Genomic DNA, 21,592 nt, shown 5'->3' on the forward strand with positions numbered 1-21,592 from the left:
AGTGCTTATAAAACACTCTTCAAAGCAAAATGGAAAACTGCTTATTGGCCAACTCTGCCAAATCCTTAAATCTTATTTTTGGTAGATCATCATTTTCAATGTGATACATAGTATTTCAGTGACAATATCCAGTAGAAGAGACTCTCCGCTTGTATATACTTACTAGAAAAATCGGTTTGGCAGTGTTTTGGCAGAACAGAAAATCACTGTGCACGAATGACAATCCTTTTCTGTTGTTGTAACTCATAAAGCATGGTCAAGGCAGCTGAGTCAAATGAGCTCTTCTTATCAGCTCTTTGATCTCCTTTGACTACTATAGTAGCAGAGTTTGGTATGATCAAGGTGATATCAGATTCGAAACTATTAAACCCTGTTCTCTGCTCAGAGCCTTCACCAATTACCATTTGAGATCTGTGGAGGGAAATACTAGTCAGGATTGAAGTACAAGATATTTATATCTAACTAGAAAATAATACTTTAGAATTGGATTCAACTTATTCTAGGGGGAATGTTTATATTTGGTACGATACAAATCAAGAAAAATCACCAAAACAGCAGCACTCACTAACCTTGACTTGCGCTCTGTGGTATGGAAAGTAGGCATTGGCCACTGCAGTCTCTTGCAGAGAGCAAAAAGAGAGGACCGTGGCCCTCCTTTTTTCATGTCAATTGGTGGAAGTACTGCCAAGAAGATAAACATCAGGCGTGCAGCTAAACAATTGACTCCAAAGTAAGTTTTCCACCACAAGGTTGTGCAAACATAGAATGATAAAATGAGTACAGTATGCGCACACAGATAATCCCCCTCAGGTTCTCTGATGTCTTTAACTAACCCAATCCTATCATGTCTTTTTAGAAGCCGGAGCAAATAGCTCCATAACATTATTCTTACCACTAAAGCTACTAATTTTATTTGAAACTAATCTTGAAACAACTTAGCAAGGAAGTCTGCACAAAAACCATAAATGAAAACACTTAGAGAATATATTGGGGATAAAAGGCCTTGCCTGCACCAACAGGCACAGGGGCTTTAGGTTCTCATTCAAAGTAGCTAGAACCGGGATTTGCAATATATTCTTCTATGTTACTCGCCATGATTAACTCTTAAGCCAGGAAGAACAATGATTACAGTACCTGGTATATTGAGCCTATCAGAATCAAAGCCCTGTGGATCACCACTCTCTGGCCCTGGATTCACCTGAATAATCTTCTGCTTTTTATTAAATTTTAGATCAGTACCTTCATTTTTTAAACAGCAGATACCATCTGAGCTTGGTAAAGATGTACAAGAAACATCATCTTTCTCTTCTTTTGGCCTTTTAGACAGAATTCCTCTTTCCTGTTGTTAGTAAGAGGATCATAATTAGACAACATCCAAAAAATTCCTGAATAATTTGGAAAACCTACAGGACAAACCTCTAAGTCCTTCAACAGAAGAAGAGCTGCTTGACCCTTAGCAATTTTTCTATTTGGTCCACAACCCTCTTTAACTAACTGATTATCTTCTAGCTGTAAGATAAGCTCTGCCTTCACCAAATCACCCTTTGTTGTACAAATTTGTTTTAGAAAGTAACCAACAGAATCACACCACTCAATTAGTTCACGAAGTGGAGGGAGCTCAAGCTTATCAGGGGTCACAATAGGAGAAAGCAGCGGCTTAAATATCCTCCAGACTTCATCCAGATTGAGTTTGGTGTCAATTAGTATTGCCCCAGCAATACTTTCCACCAAGTCCCCCAGTACCTGTAGGGCATGAAGATATGCACGTGATACTAACACATATAAAATAAAATTAGCTACATACAAGACAAAACAAAATTGCCATCGTAAAATTGAAATGCCAGTGAAGTAACTAGAAACTGACCTTAGGAGCTTTTGTAACTTGGAGTGACTTTGTACTGTTGCAAGGATCAGACACAGACTTAGCATATGCCGAAATCTGATCTTCAAGGAATCCAGAGCAATGTTGAAGATGCAGATGAAGTTTCTGTCTAACAGCAGCAAGAGCAAAACTATCATTATTCACAGAGGCAGAACGCAGATCTGTCAATTCCCCAGGGTCAATGTCAGAGTGATTTTGATAAAGGTGCCAAGTTATAAGTATGTCCAGCACTGAATCGCCAAGAAATTCCAGCCTCTAATCAGAAAACCAAAATCAGAAAATTGTGCACAGAAAATATCCATGTCTACAAGAAAGGAAATAAAGATAAAAATGATGACATGTATATTTACTCATCCCCCTTTTAGGCACAAAACTCTTGACCTTGACAACCTCAAGATAACTCAGCTACAACATCAGCAAGGCCAATATTGATGCAAAAGCTTCCTTATTATAGATTGAATTCGAATAATGACAGAAATAATTTACTTATTGAAGTTTTTATCCTACCTGGTAACAGAAACTAGCATCTTGCTCTTGTTCAGTTGCATGTGTAATGGCCTCTAGCAACAGCCCCTTGACTCTGAATTCATAACCAAGCTTCATCTCCAGGATTCCAATGTCTTTGGCTTTTGGGTCATATGAATGAAGAGATGCAACCTTAATGGCCTCACCAACTAATGCAGGCTCAAGTTCAGCATCAATCCGAAGCCATTTCATCAACCCAATTGCAGCACCCAATCCCCCACCAACATAGTATGCCCCTATTAGGGCTTCAACACAATCAGATATTGTTTTTGATCCAATCCATCTGTGACCTCTATCACAGCACTTCCCAACTACTACTTTAGTGTCTTCTGTAATGAACTTTCCGTCTAAAGGCACTTCTATTGTATCCACCCCATGTTCACAATGATTAGGCCATATAGAATGCTGCCCTGGAGCAGTCCAGCGACGTGGTTCAAATGGACTGTCCCGTATATAATTCTGTACATAAGAAATGCAACGAAATATAAAAGCATTTTCTTAGTCAAATAAAGTAAAACACATTCTATTTAATTGTGGCATACAATAGGAAAGATGGATAAGAATTAGTTTCGCTTTTAACTGCCTCGACCACAAACTCAATCTCCAATAATGATAGTGCAAGAATGTCAATAACTTTTAGTTATTTATTTGTTTACTTTGTATATACTTTATCTCCCTTCGTTTGATTATAATATTTTTCATTTTTGGTGTGCACATTGGGAGAGAGTTTGGGAGGTTGAGGTAGAGTGAGGAACAGAGGAAAGATCATATCTTGATGTATGAATGCAGACAAGTATTATTTCAAGCAACCATCAAAATGCTTCACAAGGGTTAAGAGTTAAATATTCTTTCTCCAGATCGAATAAATGGTCTGACTGCAATAACATGTATGTTTAGCTCATCTTATATTTATCCAAAAACAAAATTATGCTCCCGAAAGTAGAGAATGTCAGTTGTCATTCCTGTAAAAAGCACATAGGAAGATTGTTAGGAATGCTTTTGAACTTCTACATCTCTACGTTTGAACAGAATCAAACAAATTATCAGAGTATTGCTATTGGGCATCATTCTATTCATTTGGCCCATGGGCCGACACTTTGCTTCCAACTTAACTGACTCAAGGACCAACAGCAGAGCGTGCTAGCCTATTACGTTTTTCAGCCTCATGCTGCAGTCTAACGGCTCCCTAGCAGGTTGGGGCAAAAAACTCCAAACCTCTCTCTAAAAACAAGGTAAGATTTAAAGCTTTTCTTTGCTGGAAAGTAATAACCCCAATGGGCTGTGGCTTTTTTTTATACAATTTACAAAACACGACTTATTGGAAAGGAACTGATGCACCACAACCTCATACTCCCTGGGTAAGAGTCCCCTGGGTTTATAAGAGATAAACCAACATTTATCGAATTTGCAAAAGAGAGTTATAGCAGTCAAACCTAATGTATCCATGAATATAAGGTTATTGTGCAGCTTTCAATAGGAAGTCTGACCCACCTCTTTTATTCTGCATCCTAGCTGGAGGAAGCGTTCCCGCTCCTGGTTTTCTATTGTTTATTGATATAAGTGGAAGGCTTTCCTTCCCTAGCATAATGAATACCTATTCTCATTAACAGCAGTTGAAGTCATGTGTGGTAACTATACCAAACCATCTTAGGGATGTATTTGTTGATAGGCTAGTCTTAGACTGGTTTTAAGGAAAGGTTTTGTTTTTGCCTTAAGAGTGCAACTGAAAGACCGCCACTCCCAGTTATTAATTCACTAATGGTGCAGTTGCTGTCACATAGCCATCCACAGCAGGTAACAAGGCAGCACCTTATTAGGATCAGACCTTTCACTATAGATGCTAGCAACTCTATGAGATAGGAAGGATGAAGAGTAACATTAGTATCATGCCCAAAAATAGCAAATGGAAATGCCTTTCTCTAATGCTCCTTCATCTGCGAATTAATTTCAAATAAACAGCCTAATTTTCCATGTGACTATATTTGTACCTTTGCTACTTCCAGTTTCAAAAGAAACCATCTGACACCACAGTTAACCAAATCCAAGAACCTTTGTTCTATCCCAAATTTGGTGGAAGGACTTGATATCATAGTTATGCAAGTTGTTATTTATCATCTTTTAGTGCAAGTCATCTGTGACTACTTAAGCAGTATTTAGAGTTCATTTGCATATAGGATGTGAAAATCACAAACTCCAGTGTTTCAGCAGCCACTGATTGAACGATGACTAACCAGTGCTAATATTGCAATGGAAGCTCAATAAAATATATAGTAACTAAAAAAGATTTAAAACAGGTCAAGAATCCAAGTCCAAACTGCTTAAGAAAGGAGTAGAAGTCAGCAAGACCTAAATGAAGAATAGTCGGCTCTGGATAATTCCATCAATTGTGAAACAGAAAGCAAGGGCTGGAGGGAGGAGGGAGGGAGGGAAACACAACCACATGCATGTATGACACGATTTCAAGCACAAGCAGAAATAAGCAATAAACAAAATCTTCAAGATAACATATTTCCAAGTAAAAGAAGTACCTGCAACTTGCAATCAGTTCCCAATTTATGCAGGGTGGAGTTACACACAGCCCTTGAACGCTGAGCAGATAATTGTCCTTCATGTTTTTTGGGATGTTTTAGAAAGAGGTAGCAACTCATAACATATTTTAGCACTGAATCTCCGAGCAACTCTAAGCGTTCCATGGAAAGGCTTTCATTACATTTTACAGTTGTAAGAGCCTCCAGAATCTGATTACGAAAAGAAACATCAATAAAATCAGGAATTAATAGCATTTTAGAGGACAATTTTTGCCCAATGTAACAGCAACACATACCAACGAGCTTGCTATATGTATGTTTTGAGAATTCAGGGCAATCTCTTCTCGGAGCTGGCTTGCCAACATCAGAGACTCCAGTCGGTACATTATGGAAGGTAGCAAATAAAATGATCTTAAGACATCATGTGAGACATCAATGCTGGCTAGAAGTTCTGGTGGCATGTGAGCATAGCATCGTGGCTTTTCAACAGCCATCCTACTGTCACCATGCAATTTCTTTCCACGTGAAGTGCCTGCTTATCCAGAAGATACTGTGAAATTGACTTCGACAAGGCACATCTATATGCCAAAATCAACTAAAACTTTGTTTACTAGTTCTCTGGAACTAGGAATTACCTTCATAAAACCAGTAAACGAACTCTATTTTCCAACCCAACACAATTTAAGCGGACTACGTAAATGTTGTTTGGAATTTTGACGGGTCAGTCATCATGGCAGATATCCATTTAAATATTAACAATTACAGAATGATCAAATTATTCAACAGAAACTGTGACTTTTGGCTCAATAGAATGCGAATTAGAAAATGTGGAGTAGCTCTCAGGCATGCATGCAAGGAACTAATTATTTAGGACTTCTTAGAAATACATGAGAGTAACTGCAGATGGTTTCAGATTTAGATTGAAACTGAACCAGCTTCATCTTCAACTGCTCAAAACTTCTCCTGTGAGAACTTCTCCTGTGAGATGAAACCAACAGAACTATGATTTCTTCCTTTTTTTTTCAAGCAAAATTTCTCCTGTGAGATTTGTCAATCAAGTATAGAAATAATATTGTAGAATTAAGTAAATATCCAAAAGTTTGTGTTTCAGTCTGGTTTAAGTATAAGAAGATAACATTATCAACATGGATTGTTTCTTGAAGGAGAATCTAGAGCCCTATATGGTCATATTCTCCATTCTGCACAAGCATTAGACCACATCGGATGCAATTGCAAAGGTAAAAGCACCACAAATAAGAAAATTAAGTGAAAAATTAAATTCCATTCGTGTCTCATCTTCACAGAATGGTCCACACTGGTAAACAGTTAGACCTAAAGAAAACTCACTTAAGTACAAAGCTCACACGAAGAGAGAGAGAGAGAGAGAGAGAGAGTGGCATTTAAGCTCCAAATTTTCACTTATATAAAGCAGTAAATGGCACAGGCAGGTTCAGCAAGTTCTTTCCCCCCATAAGAAAAAAAAAAGAACCAACAAAAAATCTAGAAAAAGGAACTTTAGTCCATGTCATAAGTGCATATACGAACTAGCATCAAGGAGATACATGAAATTTGCAAAAATCAAAAGTTCTGAACCTCAAGCACTTTGAGAATTAAGTGCTTAGTAAAGCAGATTACGTTCTCAATGATTTTCCTTTTCCTTTACTATAAATTCCAGGTTTATCAAGATAGATAGTGTAAGTATGAAAATCTCTCCAAGCAAGACGAAAAGAATTAAAAAAAGAAAAAAGAAATGCAAGAGGCGATGTACCTTCATTTCTAAAATCCACCAGAAGGTTGTGTGAACTATGACTTTGCTTTAGCAGCACCAAAGGCTGCTGAGGATGCACTAAAACAATTCCATACCTGAACAGGAGTAAAAATTGCAATACAATAAGTTTTCCTAGTCTTTTATCCAGGAGGGGGGGGGGGGGGCGGGGCAAAAATATGACGATGGCGTAAGGAGGATAGAGAGATCAAAAATTTGACAGGAATTACTTTTTATTGAAATAATCAGCATACGATGAATAACTTGATGGTTCAGCATCAGAATTGGCATCAAAAGGGCTTTCTGCTGATGTATTATCGACTGCTGCCATAATAGAATAAATTCTGCCAGTATGGATGGCCACAACTACCATATCCTTCAGATTATTTAAGGAAATTGATGTATTTGCCAGATGGATGATATTTGTGCTTTCTGCATCACTTCCATCAGGATCAGGTCTATGAACTAACATGTTTTTCCTGTTGCTTTCAGACCGTTCAGCACTTATCCAAGCATGCTTCTTGAAAAATTCCACCACTGAAACACAAGATTCAATTCCTCCCCAATTTATTCTCCAGGGCTCAGAGCAATTGATTAACAACTCTACGGGTAAAAGCAAATACATGTTTGATGGGTCCCACAATGTTTCCTGTGCCTGAAAGAGGAACTTCCTTTCTCCAGACAATTTGATAAACAATTTACCAAATAACCCATTGAAAAATAATTCTTGGAAGCATTTTGCTTTTGCCACCTGATCACAGTAAAATGACTTTTAGCATTTAGCTACAGAAGAGAAAAAGGCTTGTTATTTTGCCAAAAAATCCTGATTCAGTGAAGGAGAGTTCAACCTGTTCTGCGTCAAGATGAATTTGGCCACATGCAGAAACAGTAGATTTGACAAACTTTGAGATTAGATACAGGTCCACTTCAGTTTTTCCTACATCATCATCTAGCTTTGACTCGAGCAAAAGAACAAAGCTGGAATAAAGTTGCTCAGTTTTACAAGAAAAGTCTATCTTATATACGTAAAAAACAAATCCATCAAGCTTGTCTCCCCAAGTCCCAGACAGCGCACGAATGCAGGTGGTTCCATGCAATTCTTTCCTCTTTGTTGTTCCTAAAAGCAAAATAGACGGATATACCTTCATAACTTTGAGAGGTAAAAGACCATGTTGAGCAGGCACTACTCGATAAAAGACTAAGCTAAGTGCACAAGTAGAAATCTTAGAAAGTGGAGTATGATTCAGGACAGTTTATTCAATCAAATACAGTAAGCCATCCATAGTTAATCGGAGAGAAATTCTCATCTGACAAGTAAAGATAAGGGTGAAGCATGACTTAAGTCCCATTAAAAAATGATAGTAGTTCAGTGCATCTTTATTACTTGTAGTTTTTACCCACCATGGAAAATGTTTTCGGAATTCAATTCATGTGTCAGTAGTTTATTCATTGTGACTTCTAAGCATTGCAGGGCTTGTATGTTTATGGGTATCTAAATCCCTATTTTTCCACACTTCCACATATAAACAAAACCCCTATGTTTTTCCCTTTTTTATTTGACGAACATTGTCTTTGATGATGACAGATCAAAATTATGGGGAAGGGAAAATTTTGCATCTTAAATAAGATTACAAACAGAGAGTGCAACCATGGAAGAATTATTATTAAGGAGCAAAAGGCACTATTATACTAAACATTCAGTTAAGGTACATAAGTAATATACCTGCACCTGATGCTAATGCTTTACAATTTGGGTGGGAACTACTTTGGGAAGGCTTTTCACTGATAGGAAGAAGATGATCACTGAGAGCCCCCATCTGATGCAGCTTTTTACATGCTTCCAAGCACACAAGCTGTTTGGACAAAAGAGTATTCCTACAAAGAGGGCCAGTCATAGTTTGAAATGCTGCATTTGGAGGTAAAGTCAATTGACATTGATATGACTGTCCAACCAGTAAGTACTGATACATTGGCTTTGGAATGAAGTACCTGCCAAAAAGCATCACTAGTGATCCAAGTAAGATACAAAAAGTTACATCAAGAAACCATCCCCTAATCACAGAGTTTTCTCGTCTGTATAGATTTGATAATATCAAGTATACATACTTGTCTCCTGGGAGTTTGTCGCAATATCTCTGTAAGAGGCTAACACTTGAATCTGCAGCAACTGATGCTCCAGTTGCCTCCACCACATATGTATTTTTTTCCTTCATAAGATATGTATCTTTTTCCTTCATAAGACAAGATTTTTTAACACAAGCATCAGGATCTCTGCTTACCGCCGTATTATTCATTGAGAATTCACTCCTAATGAGGTTAAACAAGTCATCCATTTGTCTGATGTTCCCCCTGCAATTTAAAAGAGTCAAACTACACTGAATGGACTAAAGCAATTCAGTCTCAGCAACAGTGCTATTTTTTGCAAAATCTTGAAATCTGGAGGCGAGAGAGAAAATTGTCTTCACCTCTCAAGCATGACAATAAATTGAGAGCCCAATTGACAAGCTCGTCCACGTGACTGGACATAACTGTGAACTGTTTTTGGTAGATCAAAGCGCACAACAAACTTACAGTCAGGTACATGGATTCCCTCCTCAATGACATCAGTTGAGAATAATAGATTGACCTATTAAAGAATGTCCTACTCATCAGTAATCAATACCACAATTGCAATAATTTCATCTAAACTCATAAACAGTTTTTTTGGTGACCTCCCCAACTCTGAATGATTCAAGGGTTTCTTTCTGAGCTTTTGGTGCCAATGCATCAACTAATGAGTTATTTCCCGTCATGTATGCAACCCCAAAATGAGACAAGCATGCAGTTCTCTTAATGAGTTGCTCAAGTACTTTTGCTGTTATAGTTCTTTCAACAAAAATGAGACACGACACTTTAGTATCTTTCCTGCGATTGGAGAAAAAGGAGGTTATAAAACAGAAAATGATGCAGAAAGGACTAATAAAGAGAAATATAAATGCTGAAACATATTTTCAAATTTCAGTAATGGAATCAGAGTATTACCCAAATGATCTGAATATCTCCAAAAGCTCACATACTTTTGAAGAGATATAGCCTCTACATATAGTAGCTGAAGAATTATATCCAACACCTAGAAGCTTCTCGTGATCTAAGGACACATGAAAGAAATTGTCACATCAAAAACTAAAGTGGAGCAGAAAATGTATACTCCTATCTGCTTTTCGGACTACTCTAGCATAATAACAAGAAACAACAAAAACGAGTCGCCAAAGTAAAGACTGTCAAAACGCAAGACACTAGATAGAGTTTGACTGCGTACAGAGTTGATAAGAAACAAGAAGGAAGGTTTTAAGTCTTTCAGAGAAAATTAGGCAAGTAACTAGAAATGGTTAACTGGTTATACAAAAACTTCAAAACTGGCCATATTCACATAATTAAAGACCACAAAGGCATTAGTATGTCAAAACATTACAATAATATAAGACATAGATTATTGTAAACCACTTAGAAAAGATAAGCTCATTGAGAAGACATCCATCTTTTTGCAAGCATAGTTTATTGCATTACTGCACAGGCTAAAGAAATAACGGGCCCATGAATAAGAACTTCACTACAAGATTGAAAAAGTTGCTTCTTATCTCTTGTTAAATTCCTCTTGAAGATCAGCTTACAACAGTATGCTCCCAAGGGGCTCAAGAATCTTGCATAAAATCAAATTCATAAGTGCTTCTTACAGGTAAACAAACAACTAATGAAAAGATACAGCAAAACTCAAAGAATCCTGGAGACATGTACATAAGAGGGAATGGGAGGATAAATTGAAAGGAGGAAAGAGAAAATGCATTCAGTCCTCCTCTCATATCAGAACCATAAAAACTGCTCTCCACCACATATCCTACTTTAATTATATTTAGAGTTTGATCACAATTCCTAAGCACTAAAAGTTTTTCTGAAGAAGGTATATCCTTCCTCAACATCTGAGCACCCACCATCCACCCCAAAGATGCAAGTATCAATCACTAAGATCAGGAACACACTGCTTAAAGGAGATAAATTCTTACACCTATACCGTGTCATGGAAAATACTACCTGCAATCCATGATGAAGAGGCTAACTAAATAATGACCCCAAAAAGGCAAGCAGGCAGTAAAATCAAGATTTCCTCCATATGTATATATCCAATAAAGTCAAAACATACCTTGAGGCAATGATTTCAGAATTGTTGATAGTACTTCCTCAAGAAAATAGTTATACTGCAGTGAAGCTTTCTCAGATGAGAAAGCTTCACACTCTTCCTTAACATTAGAGGCAGCCTCTATACAGATTTTAATAGCCTGCACAAGAAGGAACTTGAGTTCTAAAACCATAATCAAGTTTGCAGTCATGTATAAAGCTAGAGCAAATAAGAAACTTGGTGCAGTAAAACAATCAAAGATGAAGAAGAAATGGTAGCTCTTGATTTGATACATGCAAATAATACGGAATAAGTACACCAAACAAAATATCTCAAACAAAAGCAAACAAAACCTAAGTCACAAACTGAAATACTCACATAACTGAACTTGCATGATCATTATCCTACCTAACTTAACTACTGACTTAAAACTGCAAATGACGTTCACAAAGTTGCCAAATCTATAGATACTTCATACTTTTCATACATTATACCAAATTGTATCCTTGTACGGACCTGCTTACCTCATATGCACATATAAGGCCAAGATTGTCGAGGCACCACAAAATAGTTGCATAATCACTCGACAACCTCTTTTGAAACATCACGGCTTTATCATTAATGTCTTTGTACTGGCATGGGAGGGAGCATTGCAAATCAAGCAAAGCAGCATCAAACTGTCCAATGTAAGGAGAAAGAAAGAAAGGGTAAGAACAGCAAAACGTCAGGCAGGTTAGAAAATAATACTGCCATTTGTTCATGTAGAATGAGTTGCACATTCATGCAGCCAATTCCATTTTAATATTGTACATATGAATATAACCAACATTGAACCAACAACTTGCATCCATTTCTTTCTGGATTTTTGAACTAGGGACACAATGGGAACCATCTATACCTTTTCAGCACTTTAATAACTGCTACATAAGACAATACTAACCATCCAAGTTAAATACACTGAATACTCACCAAAACAAAAGAAATGGGCCAAATGATGTTGCCTTATTTTCAATCAAATACAAACATGTTAGCATTTGTGTTGATGGCCCCATAACATATACTTTGGCTAGTGAGTAATAGAGTTGCTATCAGATTTAAACCAAGGTTCTGTTGCATTACCTTTCTCTGCTTCCTGTTAATGACCACTTTGGAATTCTTATATTTCCTTCTTTTTTTTTTTGGTCACCCAAAGAAAGGATCAGAAACTAACAACCTTAACCTGCCTCAAGGACTCACAATGAATACTGTACGCTTCTCAGTACTTGAGAATGCCCTTAACAAACACTCAAGTCTTAGAGATGCTAAAGTAGAAAAAGTTAAACCAGACAATCTCCGAGCAGGATGTAGGGTGAGAGGTGAAATTATTTGCATCTCCCCATACAGCGCCAACTAGTTGTGCAGAAGGAGAGAATAAGACAGGCAGGGGTGTATTCTTCTAGATGCATCTGCACATTTATTTATCTCCATATGCAATGTTCGTTATGTACATATTATGCAGATGGTATCACCTTCTCTCGTAGATGCTCAATTTCTGCCTCCAATGTTTCCAATTCCAAATTTGATGATGGAGGGTCATAAAATCTACGAACATCTTTTGCAGAAGGGACAGATTCCTCCAACTCTGCCCTGTTCTCTGTTGCATAAATCTGCATAGACATTACATTTGTTAACCAACCAAGTATCCTGGACAGGATAAATACTATCTTCCAATGACATTGAAATATTACCTGGGAATCCAAAAGACTTTCAAGTTCTGATATTCGCCGCCCAGAGACTATGGTGGATGTTACACCTGGTGTCATGAAGCACATAAACTCATGCAATAGCAAAAATTACAATAGACAAAACAAGTGAAAACCTTGATCAAAATAGTTACCAAAACAAGTAACAGATAACGAAGCAAGACAACTAGAAAAAGAAAGACATTTTATCTAGTCAAAACGGTCACAGCTAAGAGACTGAGTGCACCAGAAATATTGAAACAAAGGCTCAAGTTCCTTGTTGAGTTGGAAGAACAAGTCAGAAGATCAACTATTGTTCATTTGGGAAACACTCATGCTACTTGCTTGATCTAGAGAGGAAACTATTTTCAATGGAACAAGAATAAAAAAAACAGTGTCAGCTAAGTTAGTATATCAGCATAGCTATTTAAGCAAAAGGCTAAATGGATAAGAGAATAGACTTAAAATATATTTTCCTAAAATGCTAAAATTGCCATCATCTTTAAAATTAAATCTGTTAGGATAACACTAGTACTTGATAACCCAATTAAATAACCAAAGTTTTATTTGTTTCCTGTAGTTGGGGAAAAAAGGGCTTTCTAACGTTGAAAAAAAAAATCAAAAAATCCTTTGACACAGAGATTATGTAGATGGAGAAATTCGCAGAAAGAATTTCACACTCATGTAAAGAACAGAAAGACTGTTGATCATGGGCCCAAACGAGAGGAAAACACTACTACAAATACTTGCAAATCTAAGGTTAAATCATGAAGTTTAGAAGTTCTAGAACTTATAATGTGAAGCACTAGATATTAGCACATTTTTGCCACAAAGAGAACAACAGAATGACCCATAACCAAGTATCAAGCATCCATATACATAGGCCATCAATAGCAAAAGTCTAGAATTCTAGAATTTTGTACCCTTGAATCAATAGACAAAATTGTGCAGATAAATTGTCTGAAATACATGAAGAACTACATGTTAGCACTCTTCCAAGACAAGATGAACCATATTCAGCAAATGCAATCTTCATCATATGGCAATCAAAAAATATAGATTAAAAAAAATCTATTTCAGCTCCACAAATGGAAAAAAATTATTAGCAAATGTAAGAAAGAAAATGAGCAACTACCTTTCCTAATTACTGGTGATGCAGTCATACCAAAGATCTTTGGCTTGTTTCTAAATTTATCATGGTAGAAGTCCTTCATAAGGAAAAATTGGAGAAATCAGATTGTTAATTCAAAAGATTTATTCAAGAAAATGCAGATGAATATACTTTATTTTGAAAACTATTTTGGGAGAGGAGAGTGTAAGGAAGAGCAGGAGGCGAAGATGCGGTGCACACCTGGTAGAGTCTGAATACGAGAACTTCAGGAGAGCAAGGGTGCAAAAATATATATATAACCTATTATTATTGGCTTTTTTTTTTAGGAAGAAAACCTTTTCCAAGGGAGGGAGGGGACCTCAAATCAAAATTACTCAGAATGTGTTCAAAAATTACTGGTTCCAAATATACATCAGGTGGCTACCACAACCAGCCTCTTCCCCCATTAATAAAACCATTTGGAGGGTGAATACATGAAGAGTGAAACAATTCAATAGAATAATAAGAAGTGACCTTCACCTTCATTATTTTTGTGTAAGGATGGTTACCAGTGGCATGATGACACTCATCTAGAATCATTAAGCATACAACATCCAGACTCATGAAAGCTTTCCTCAGAGCATCCAATAAAATCTGGGGCGTCATAACCATAACCTAAGGAAAGTAACAGATAATTTTCACAGTGTTAAACTTTAAATATCATAATGTTAATTTCACAAGTCAGATATTCTTTAACATCAATGATATGCATGGTAGTTTAATGAAGTCCATAGAGTGTTGAGAATCTAACTCGGTAGACAGCAGTACTGCTTCCCGTTCAGTTCCTTAAAAACTGATTTCACTACTATCAACCTGATTGCACTAACAAAATATAGAAGATGATGAAATTCAGGCATTACTTCGAAATCAATTCAGGGTGAAACCCCTTATGAGGCTCCTGCGAACATGGTGTCCACCAAACTCATATCTGCAAGCAGAGATGTTTGTTCTACATAATAAACCTGCAATTCCTATGTCATACTCATAATAGAGCAAATATATATACATTGATTGGGTTCAATCTATATAACTATATTAAGGTAGAACCAAAATGTTAAGTCACTCAGTAGAGGAATCATGCTGATTATTCAAATGAATACACCCAAGAGGAACCGAATTCTACAGGTAACACCAGTTACTCAAAGAGAAAAACTTTCTCATAAAGACAGCATTAAGCAGATCCAACTTACATCATGTGCATTGATTGCTTTCTCCCAGGTCTCCTTATGCCAATCATCAACACCTTTGGCCCCAAACAACTCCTCAACTTCAAGCTCTGTGTGACATTTTATTACCTCATATTGCTGCAATGCAATAAAAATGAGGAAAAAAAGACAGCAAACAATACGAAAGAAAGAAAATTAAACAAAAAGTTGTAACTTAGTTCTTTCAAGGGCTCCCATGAATAATATATACATTAAAGATTATCAATTTTTTAGCCCATTACAGGGCACCAAATACTCCTTTGCAAACCAAAAGCCATAGATTACACTTAAAATGTCCTCGAGCTAGAAAAAACACATAATGCAAGACAAGCACTTAACAGGAAACTAAAACAAATTAAGAATAGCAAAAATTAGCATTGGAAGACTCAGAAATTTATAAACCCAGTATTAACAAGTCAAAAAACAAGAAGTTTAATCTTACTTCATCATCGAAAGCAACATCTATAAAACAGCAAGAGGTTAACTGTGAAGGGGGCATGCCTGGTGAACAAGGTGGACACTAGGAGCCAAGAAAATTATTAATTTCTTTTCACCATTAAGCCTGAGAGATTGGCCTAATTCTTTGATCATCATAACAGCAATCATGGTCTTCCCAGCACCACTGTCCAACACTGCAATTGTGTTTCTCCTCTTTGCAACTTCAAAAATCTCAACTTGGTAGCTACAACAAATGCATGCATAGCAAAACCAGCCCGATCATCAATCAAGAACATTCAGGAATTGGCAGAAAATTTGAAAGAAAAAAATTACTTAAAAATGGAACACATACCTTGTTGGCATCAAGCTTTGATTTTTAACAACATCCATGGCTTCACTGGTTATTCTAGCCATGGAATTCATGCTTTCAAAGCTTCTTTTTAAAGGGTTCTTGACATTTTGTGAGGAACCCATCTTTATTCCTTTATTGTAAAAAATCACTGCTATCAAACTATGATACAAAGATTCTCTGCCACTCTCTACACAAAATTGATCATCAGTCTGTTAAAGAATGAAGAGAGGACACAACAATGGTGTGAATTTCGAAGGATGAAGAATATAGATGAACAGATAGGAGCAATTTATTGCAAATTTCCATACACTTCTAAAACCTTTTTAGTATTTCTATTTTTCTTGAAATTCATAGAAGCCAAGAGGGTTGTGTGAGAGACGCATTCGGTTTTGGGCTCTTGCTAATTTCTGCTACAGTAACAAATTGAACAATTATTTACTATTTAGCATAATTTTGTGTAAAAATGCATTATTTCCAAGCAGTAATTTAGCTAGGAAAATAAAGGTAGGGAGAGGTTTATTTTCGTTTCAAAAGCGGTTAGTATCAGAACTGTGACTTTAGAGGGTTAGTTAAAGGGTTAATTACATTTACCTCCCTTGAAGTTTGACCAAATAACCAATCGATCCCTGAGATTTGACCAAATAACAGTCCACCACTTTTTGAATAACCAGGCATTTAACAATTACCCTCTTGCTGTTAAGAAGCGTTAGTGATTCTACTTGACATCAGGAAAAAGGAAACTTGGGATGACGAAATTGCCTTTATTGTGTCCAGCTGTCATCAAGATTTGTTCAAGTTTCGAAAATACCCTTTTTATTAAAGAAAAAATATATAATATTGGGATTATAATTCTTTATCGTTCACATCCCAATCACGTGCACTTGCCTACCTTTATTAACATATCTAGTGTATGCGTGAATGCAATGATTTCCAATTAATCCTAATTGCAGATGTGTCGATCTGCCATTGGCCAATTGACGGTCGTCCTGCTCGTGTGAATTCGCTTGTGTGAATTGGACGTCTGGCAATTCTTTTGTTTCTTTGTTTGTTTCGAAATCTTCCACTGAAATCTTGTCCCATGTACGGATGGCAATGGGGCGGGGGACGCTGCCTACGAATTCCCCCCGACCCGCCTCGCTTCCCCGCGGGTGCTCTCGCAGGACTAATAAAAATTTGTTATATAATTTTATTATAATTAAGTTTTAGCAAATAATTAAGTATTAAAATATCAACACATCATCAAATTATTATTCATTGTAATTTCACAATTTAAACTTATAAAAACAATCAAACAAAAGTTATTTGAATACAATCCAACATGATGAAATAAATACAACTAAAGTAGTCAAGTTTTCACTTTTAGCTCAAATACAATCACTAATTCATTATTCTGCTTGTGCTTTTTTTTTTAGAAAAAAATGTTATTGTATTAAGTGTAATTAGGGATTTAGTATAATGTATTAGTAAATTTAGTATAACCAATTAATAATTTGTATTAGTACACATATATAATTATTAGTATAATTGATAATATCAATTATATTACATATACTAATATATATTATATAATACATATAACTAATAATATCATTATCATAAATTTGTAACTAATTAAATTATATATTATATATATAATTATATACATATATATTTTTTATATATTTATTTTTTTAAAGCGGGTGGCGGGGCGAGGGTACACTCCCCCACCCCTCCCACCCCGTTTCTAAGCGGAGGGAAAAAAATTTCCCCTGGCCCCGCCCCCGCCCCACCCCCCGCCCCATTAGCCCCCAGCATCCTTAGTCCCATGTGACTTTCACATCTTTTTCTTTTTCATTTTTTACTTTGTAAAAGAAACCCATGTGGGTTTGGTGAGAATTAACTGTTCAGTGCTTCAGAATTCAGAACCGTCTTTTCTGCTCCTCTCCATCTATCGTTTCTCGCTTTTCATGATCACCGAAACCCCCCTCAGCCTCTCATCTTCGTCTTTATCATCATCATCATCTTCTTATCTTCTATCTATCTTGGTGAGAACAAATGGTAAGAAGAAAAAATAATTTGCTCTGAGGTTCTTTCTTCCTCTGCCAAAAATAATCTAGCCCTTTAAATTTTTTTCTTTTTTTTTTAGCGACTGAGCAAACTAATGCTGTTTATTTTTTTTATATTGCAGGATAAAAAGGCTCCAGATGTTTCTACCTCTGCTTGGTCGTCTTCCTTTCCTCTTCTTCTCTCTTATTTTTAATTTTTTTTGTCAAAATCCTCTTCTTCCTTTCACCCTTTTCTATCCATGTATGTGATGAGCAAGTGCCAGAGACAAATCTGAAATTCTTTTAGGTTTTGAATCTGAACATTTTGAGATTTTTCTTTCATTAAATTTTCTGTTCATGTTGTTTTCTCCTTTTACTTATTTGATCTGAACTTGACCTTTTTTTTGTGATTGCAGGTAGGAAAAGTTGGTAAATTTCATGTTTTATTTTGGTAAATTAAGTTTTGGTTGTAATTTTCCAGGTTTTCTGTTGTGAATCCTTGACAAGAAAATATTTTGTGTGTTCTTAGTTTCTGAGTTTTTTTAGATTAACGGCCAATAGCATTGTAAGTGATCATGGAGCCCTACTAATTTAGATACTTGTTTTAAATACCTGTTCCATGCGTATTTGCAGAGATCTTGCCTTTCTTTTTTCTTTTACAAGAACATCATTTATTTATTTTAGTTTACAAAAATGCCAATTTTTTTGTCAAAAAATTCCCGTTGATTTGGTTCTAAGAAGCTAAGATTGGCTTGTAATCATCTATTGGGGATAACATTTCGAGAATACAACCTAAATTATAGCAGATTTACTGGTCCCTAAAATGGTTTCAATCTTTGCAGGCAAAAAAAATTTTGGTATGATATGTTGGTCTTTCCAATTTTTTCATTTGTTGAAAAGGTATAGTTAATTTTTTGCAGCTGAAATAACAAGAAGATGTTAGGATTCGTTTGCATTCATATTCTATTTTCTTAAATTATTTACTTTTTTTCGTACTATTGGTTATGTTATTAACATACTTTACTATATTAAAGGCGTGACCAAATCAAGATTCAATCATTCTAAGACCAGTTCGTGGAATAGTAAAATTTTTAAGTTAAAATGTTATATTTTCCTTTTTTTGTGGCTTTTTGATTGAAGGATGGTCACTATTGGATAGAGTGGTTCTTTAATTTTAGCCTTAGGTCCTTAATTATTTGCATGCTGCTAATACTCTATTTTCAAATGGTGGATACCTTTTGAATTGTCTCAAATATGTATGATATTTATTTTTGAAACAGTTTTGACATTTTTCCCCTTTTTTCTTTATACATACTATGACCATGTTGCAAAACACACTTCAAATTTTGGTGCTATTGTATTGTACAAAGAACTGAATGAGTTTTACCCAATCATAGACTTATTGGATTGTGTCGTGGTTTTCTTTTTCCTTTTCATTTTACAGATGATCATTTTTTCCATAACTTTTTTAAAGCTTGGTCCTCTGTGTATCTTTTCCTTGCGAATGGAAAGTACCAATTTGAGACAGTCTTCTCAAAATTTTTTGGAAGATCTTAAGCCTCTGGACTGTATGCAAACCAAAATAAGATAGGTAAAGCATAGCTCTTCATCAATGAAATATCCTATCATCTTATATCTATGCTACCATTTTCTACTTACACTTTTCATGATTAATTTTCATATAAGTAGGAATGTACACCAGTTAATAATAATATTTGTTAGAGAGCTAGGATGGTTTGTTATACTTTATGGCCAATACTAATTCTCCAATGCATTTCATCACCCTAGAATTCCAAAGTTTAAATGGGTTCTATAGGACAAACATAACTACGATTTGGAAAAGTCAATTTCATGTCAGCAATTCTAAAAAGAATTATTTAAGGGTGCAAAAGGAGTTCAATAGTCACTTCTTTGTTTTAAGATTTGACAATTTGCAGGGCCATTGAAATTTTAAGTTTTTTTTTGTTGTCAAGAATTTTCCAATTTGACACTTCATGAAGGGTGTATATTGGTTTATCCTTTCATTTTTTTTTTTTTGCATAGATGTGTCTATTCACGAGCAATTTTCTCTTAATTTTTCCTTTGATCTAAATATTTCTTCATGTTTCCTTTTGTTTCTTGCTAGGTTATTACGAGTATGGATGGTAATTTTTTTGGAAAAAGGTATAGCCTTCTGGTTGGAGTACTACACCAGATGAAAGTAATAAATATACTAATTTATTTTATTCACAATTGGGTTATGATGATACAATTTTGATTTCTTTAGATGTATTTCAGGCTTTAAGTTGATTGTCGTATCTTGGCGAGGCAACCCTGATGGCATTTGACGTTCATTCTTCCCTTCAAATGTAATTGGGTCTGCAGCCATAGCGGTACTCTTATCTCTATCAGACTTTTGCTGACAGACCTGAGCCTTACTTTAAATTATTATAATTACTGCTTGATTTAATCAAAGATTTGATCACTAATTCCTTTTTTATTCATTTGTATAATAATCTTCGGATCATGTAAATTTTTGATATTTTTATTGGTCGTTTTCACCTTTGAAACAATCTCTAGAGAGCTATATCAGAAATTCTCAGGTGTGCTACTTTGGTTTACAGTTATAGCTTATTCATCATTTGATGTTTTACTTATGACAAAGCTTTAGCCTTTTCCTTTTTCTTTATACTATTTTGATGATGCTAGAGAAATTGCTTGATGCTTTGGTTCTATTTTTATAGTGACCCAAAATAATCTTTTGTCAATATGCCTTAAACTTTTGAGAAATTTTGTGGTCAAGTGTAGAAACTACATGATGTTTAGAATGAAATATCTAAATATTTGGGAGGTCTTGTAAGCATATACGTTTTAATAGAGAAGTAAATATGATATTTGATGGTTGTTTTTTTTTTAAATAGTGATACTTTTTTACTTCAGTATAAAAAGATTGGTTAGTTGGGAAAATCTATTCGGGGCCTTTCTTTTTTCCTGCTTCACAGCCCAAAAACATAAAAGAAAAACATCCTGCATTGCTCACTTAGTGTTATTTGGGTAGAAATTATTTCTCCTAATTTTCTCTCTCTTTATGGTAATTAGAAGATAACATGTTCATAATGATGGCTTTTGGTAATGTTAAATTGCATGTTTTGTAGCTGTTTAGTCGTGACAAGAGATTAACTCTTTTTTTAGGTATCTACATTTGGTACTTCGTTTTTTGGTCTCCTGGGTTCTAAAGAATTAGAGAAAAGAAGCATTTTTCTTCTTTTTTTTTTGTAAACTTTATTTCTTGGAAAAATAGGGATAGGTATTGCTGGAGTTATGTTACTTTCAAAGGGCTACATTTGATGGTCTATTTTGAGGATAGAGCCTTGTAAATCTCGAGCAATGGATAGTGCCATATAGCTGGCACTGCTGTTAAAGAGATTTGAACATCTACAAGTGTGGAAGAAGTATAATTGACCTGCAAGCACATAAAATAGAGGGAATATCTACAACAGTGGATGTGAATGGAACATTAGAATGAACAGTTTTCTCAGTTCTTTTTATCATAACTGGTTTAGATTGACTAGATCAATTTCAAACCCCCTTTGATCACCCACCAAAGGTTCTTGAATAGCTTTAAATTGTGTACCCCTGACTAGGAAATGAATCACATTGCTACACGGTTATAGTTTTCCCTTTTTTTTTTAGTTAGTAGTTCAAAATCTCTTATATCTTTGCATCCATACAAGAAATAGTTTTTGTTTCGTTCTTTTAATCCTATGTTACTCAACTAATTTGTTTGGTTTAATTCTTTTGCAACTTGATTGAGATTGACGACTATGAAGTTTAAAGAGTCAGTGATGGCAATTCTCTAGAAGCACTGAA

The 21,592-nt window shown here is 35.5% G+C and overlaps 1 protein-coding gene and 1 long non-coding RNA gene across 7 annotated transcripts; one reads left to right on the forward strand and one right to left on the reverse strand.

Annotated features, from left to right (window-relative positions):
* Positions 1–41: 41 nt before the first annotated feature.
* On the reverse strand, positions 42–16,196 carry LOC113703200 (endoribonuclease Dicer homolog 3-like). 5 transcript variants are annotated; one of them, XM_027224490.2, is made up of 26 exons: positions 15,720–16,196; positions 15,431–15,611; positions 14,915–15,028; positions 14,205–14,339; positions 13,710–13,782; positions 12,581–12,645; positions 12,362–12,499; positions 11,378–11,530; positions 10,878–11,013; positions 9,722–9,827; positions 9,412–9,604; positions 9,166–9,326; positions 8,807–9,049; positions 8,669–8,689; positions 8,424–8,575; positions 7,549–7,817; positions 6,931–7,451; positions 6,704–6,798; positions 5,232–5,467; positions 4,936–5,145; positions 2,390–2,866; positions 1,865–2,137; positions 1,417–1,743; positions 1,135–1,339; positions 570–681; positions 42–411 (listed from the first exon to the last, which is right to left on the reverse strand). In XM_027224490.2, the coding sequence occupies exons 1-26, from the start codon at positions 15,839–15,841 to the stop codon at positions 204–206; spliced, it is 4,926 nt and encodes a 1,641-aa protein (XP_027080291.2). In that variant the 5' UTR covers positions 15,842–16,196; the 3' UTR covers positions 42–203. The 5 variants fall into 5 exon arrangements, with proteins under 5 accessions (XP_027080291.2, XP_071917944.1, XP_027080290.2 ...); XM_072061843.1 differs by lacking the exon at positions 8,669–8,689; XM_027224489.2 differs by having other exon boundaries at positions 8,424–8,689; positions 15,720–16,195.
* Positions 16,197–17,567: 1,371 nt separating this feature from the next.
* On the forward strand, positions 17,568–21,370 carry LOC140013084 (uncharacterized). Of its 2 annotated transcripts, XR_011820162.1 has the most exons (5): positions 17,568–17,756; positions 17,887–18,050; positions 18,160–19,334; positions 19,869–19,906; positions 20,021–21,370. It is a non-coding gene; the product is annotated as an uncharacterized lncRNA (long non-coding RNA). The 2 variants fall into 2 exon arrangements; XR_011820161.1 differs by having other exon boundaries at positions 17,887–19,334.
* The last annotated feature ends 222 nt before the right edge of the window (positions 21,371–21,592 follow it).

The sequence above is a fragment of the Coffea arabica genome, chromosome 8e, assembly GCF_036785885.1.
Source record: "Coffea arabica cultivar ET-39 chromosome 8e, Coffea Arabica ET-39 HiFi, whole genome shotgun sequence".
Taxonomy (NCBI): Eukaryota; Viridiplantae; Streptophyta; class Magnoliopsida; order Gentianales; family Rubiaceae; genus Coffea; species Coffea arabica.

Excerpts from the sequence above, each read along its gene's own strand:
- LOC113703200 (XM_027224489.2), bottom strand. The coding sequence starts at position 15,841 with ATGGGTTCCTCACAAAATGTCAAGAACCCTTTAAAAAGAAGCTTTGAA. Across the intron at positions 15,612-15,719 it reads CAAAGCTTGATGCCAACAAG|CTACCAAGTTGAGATTTTTG; the intron begins GTATGTGTTCCA and ends CATTTGTTGTAG. Across the intron at positions 12,646-13,709 it reads ATCACCAGTAATTAGGAAAG|GTGTAACATCCACCATAGTC; the intron begins GTAGTTGCTCAT and ends TCATGACACCAG.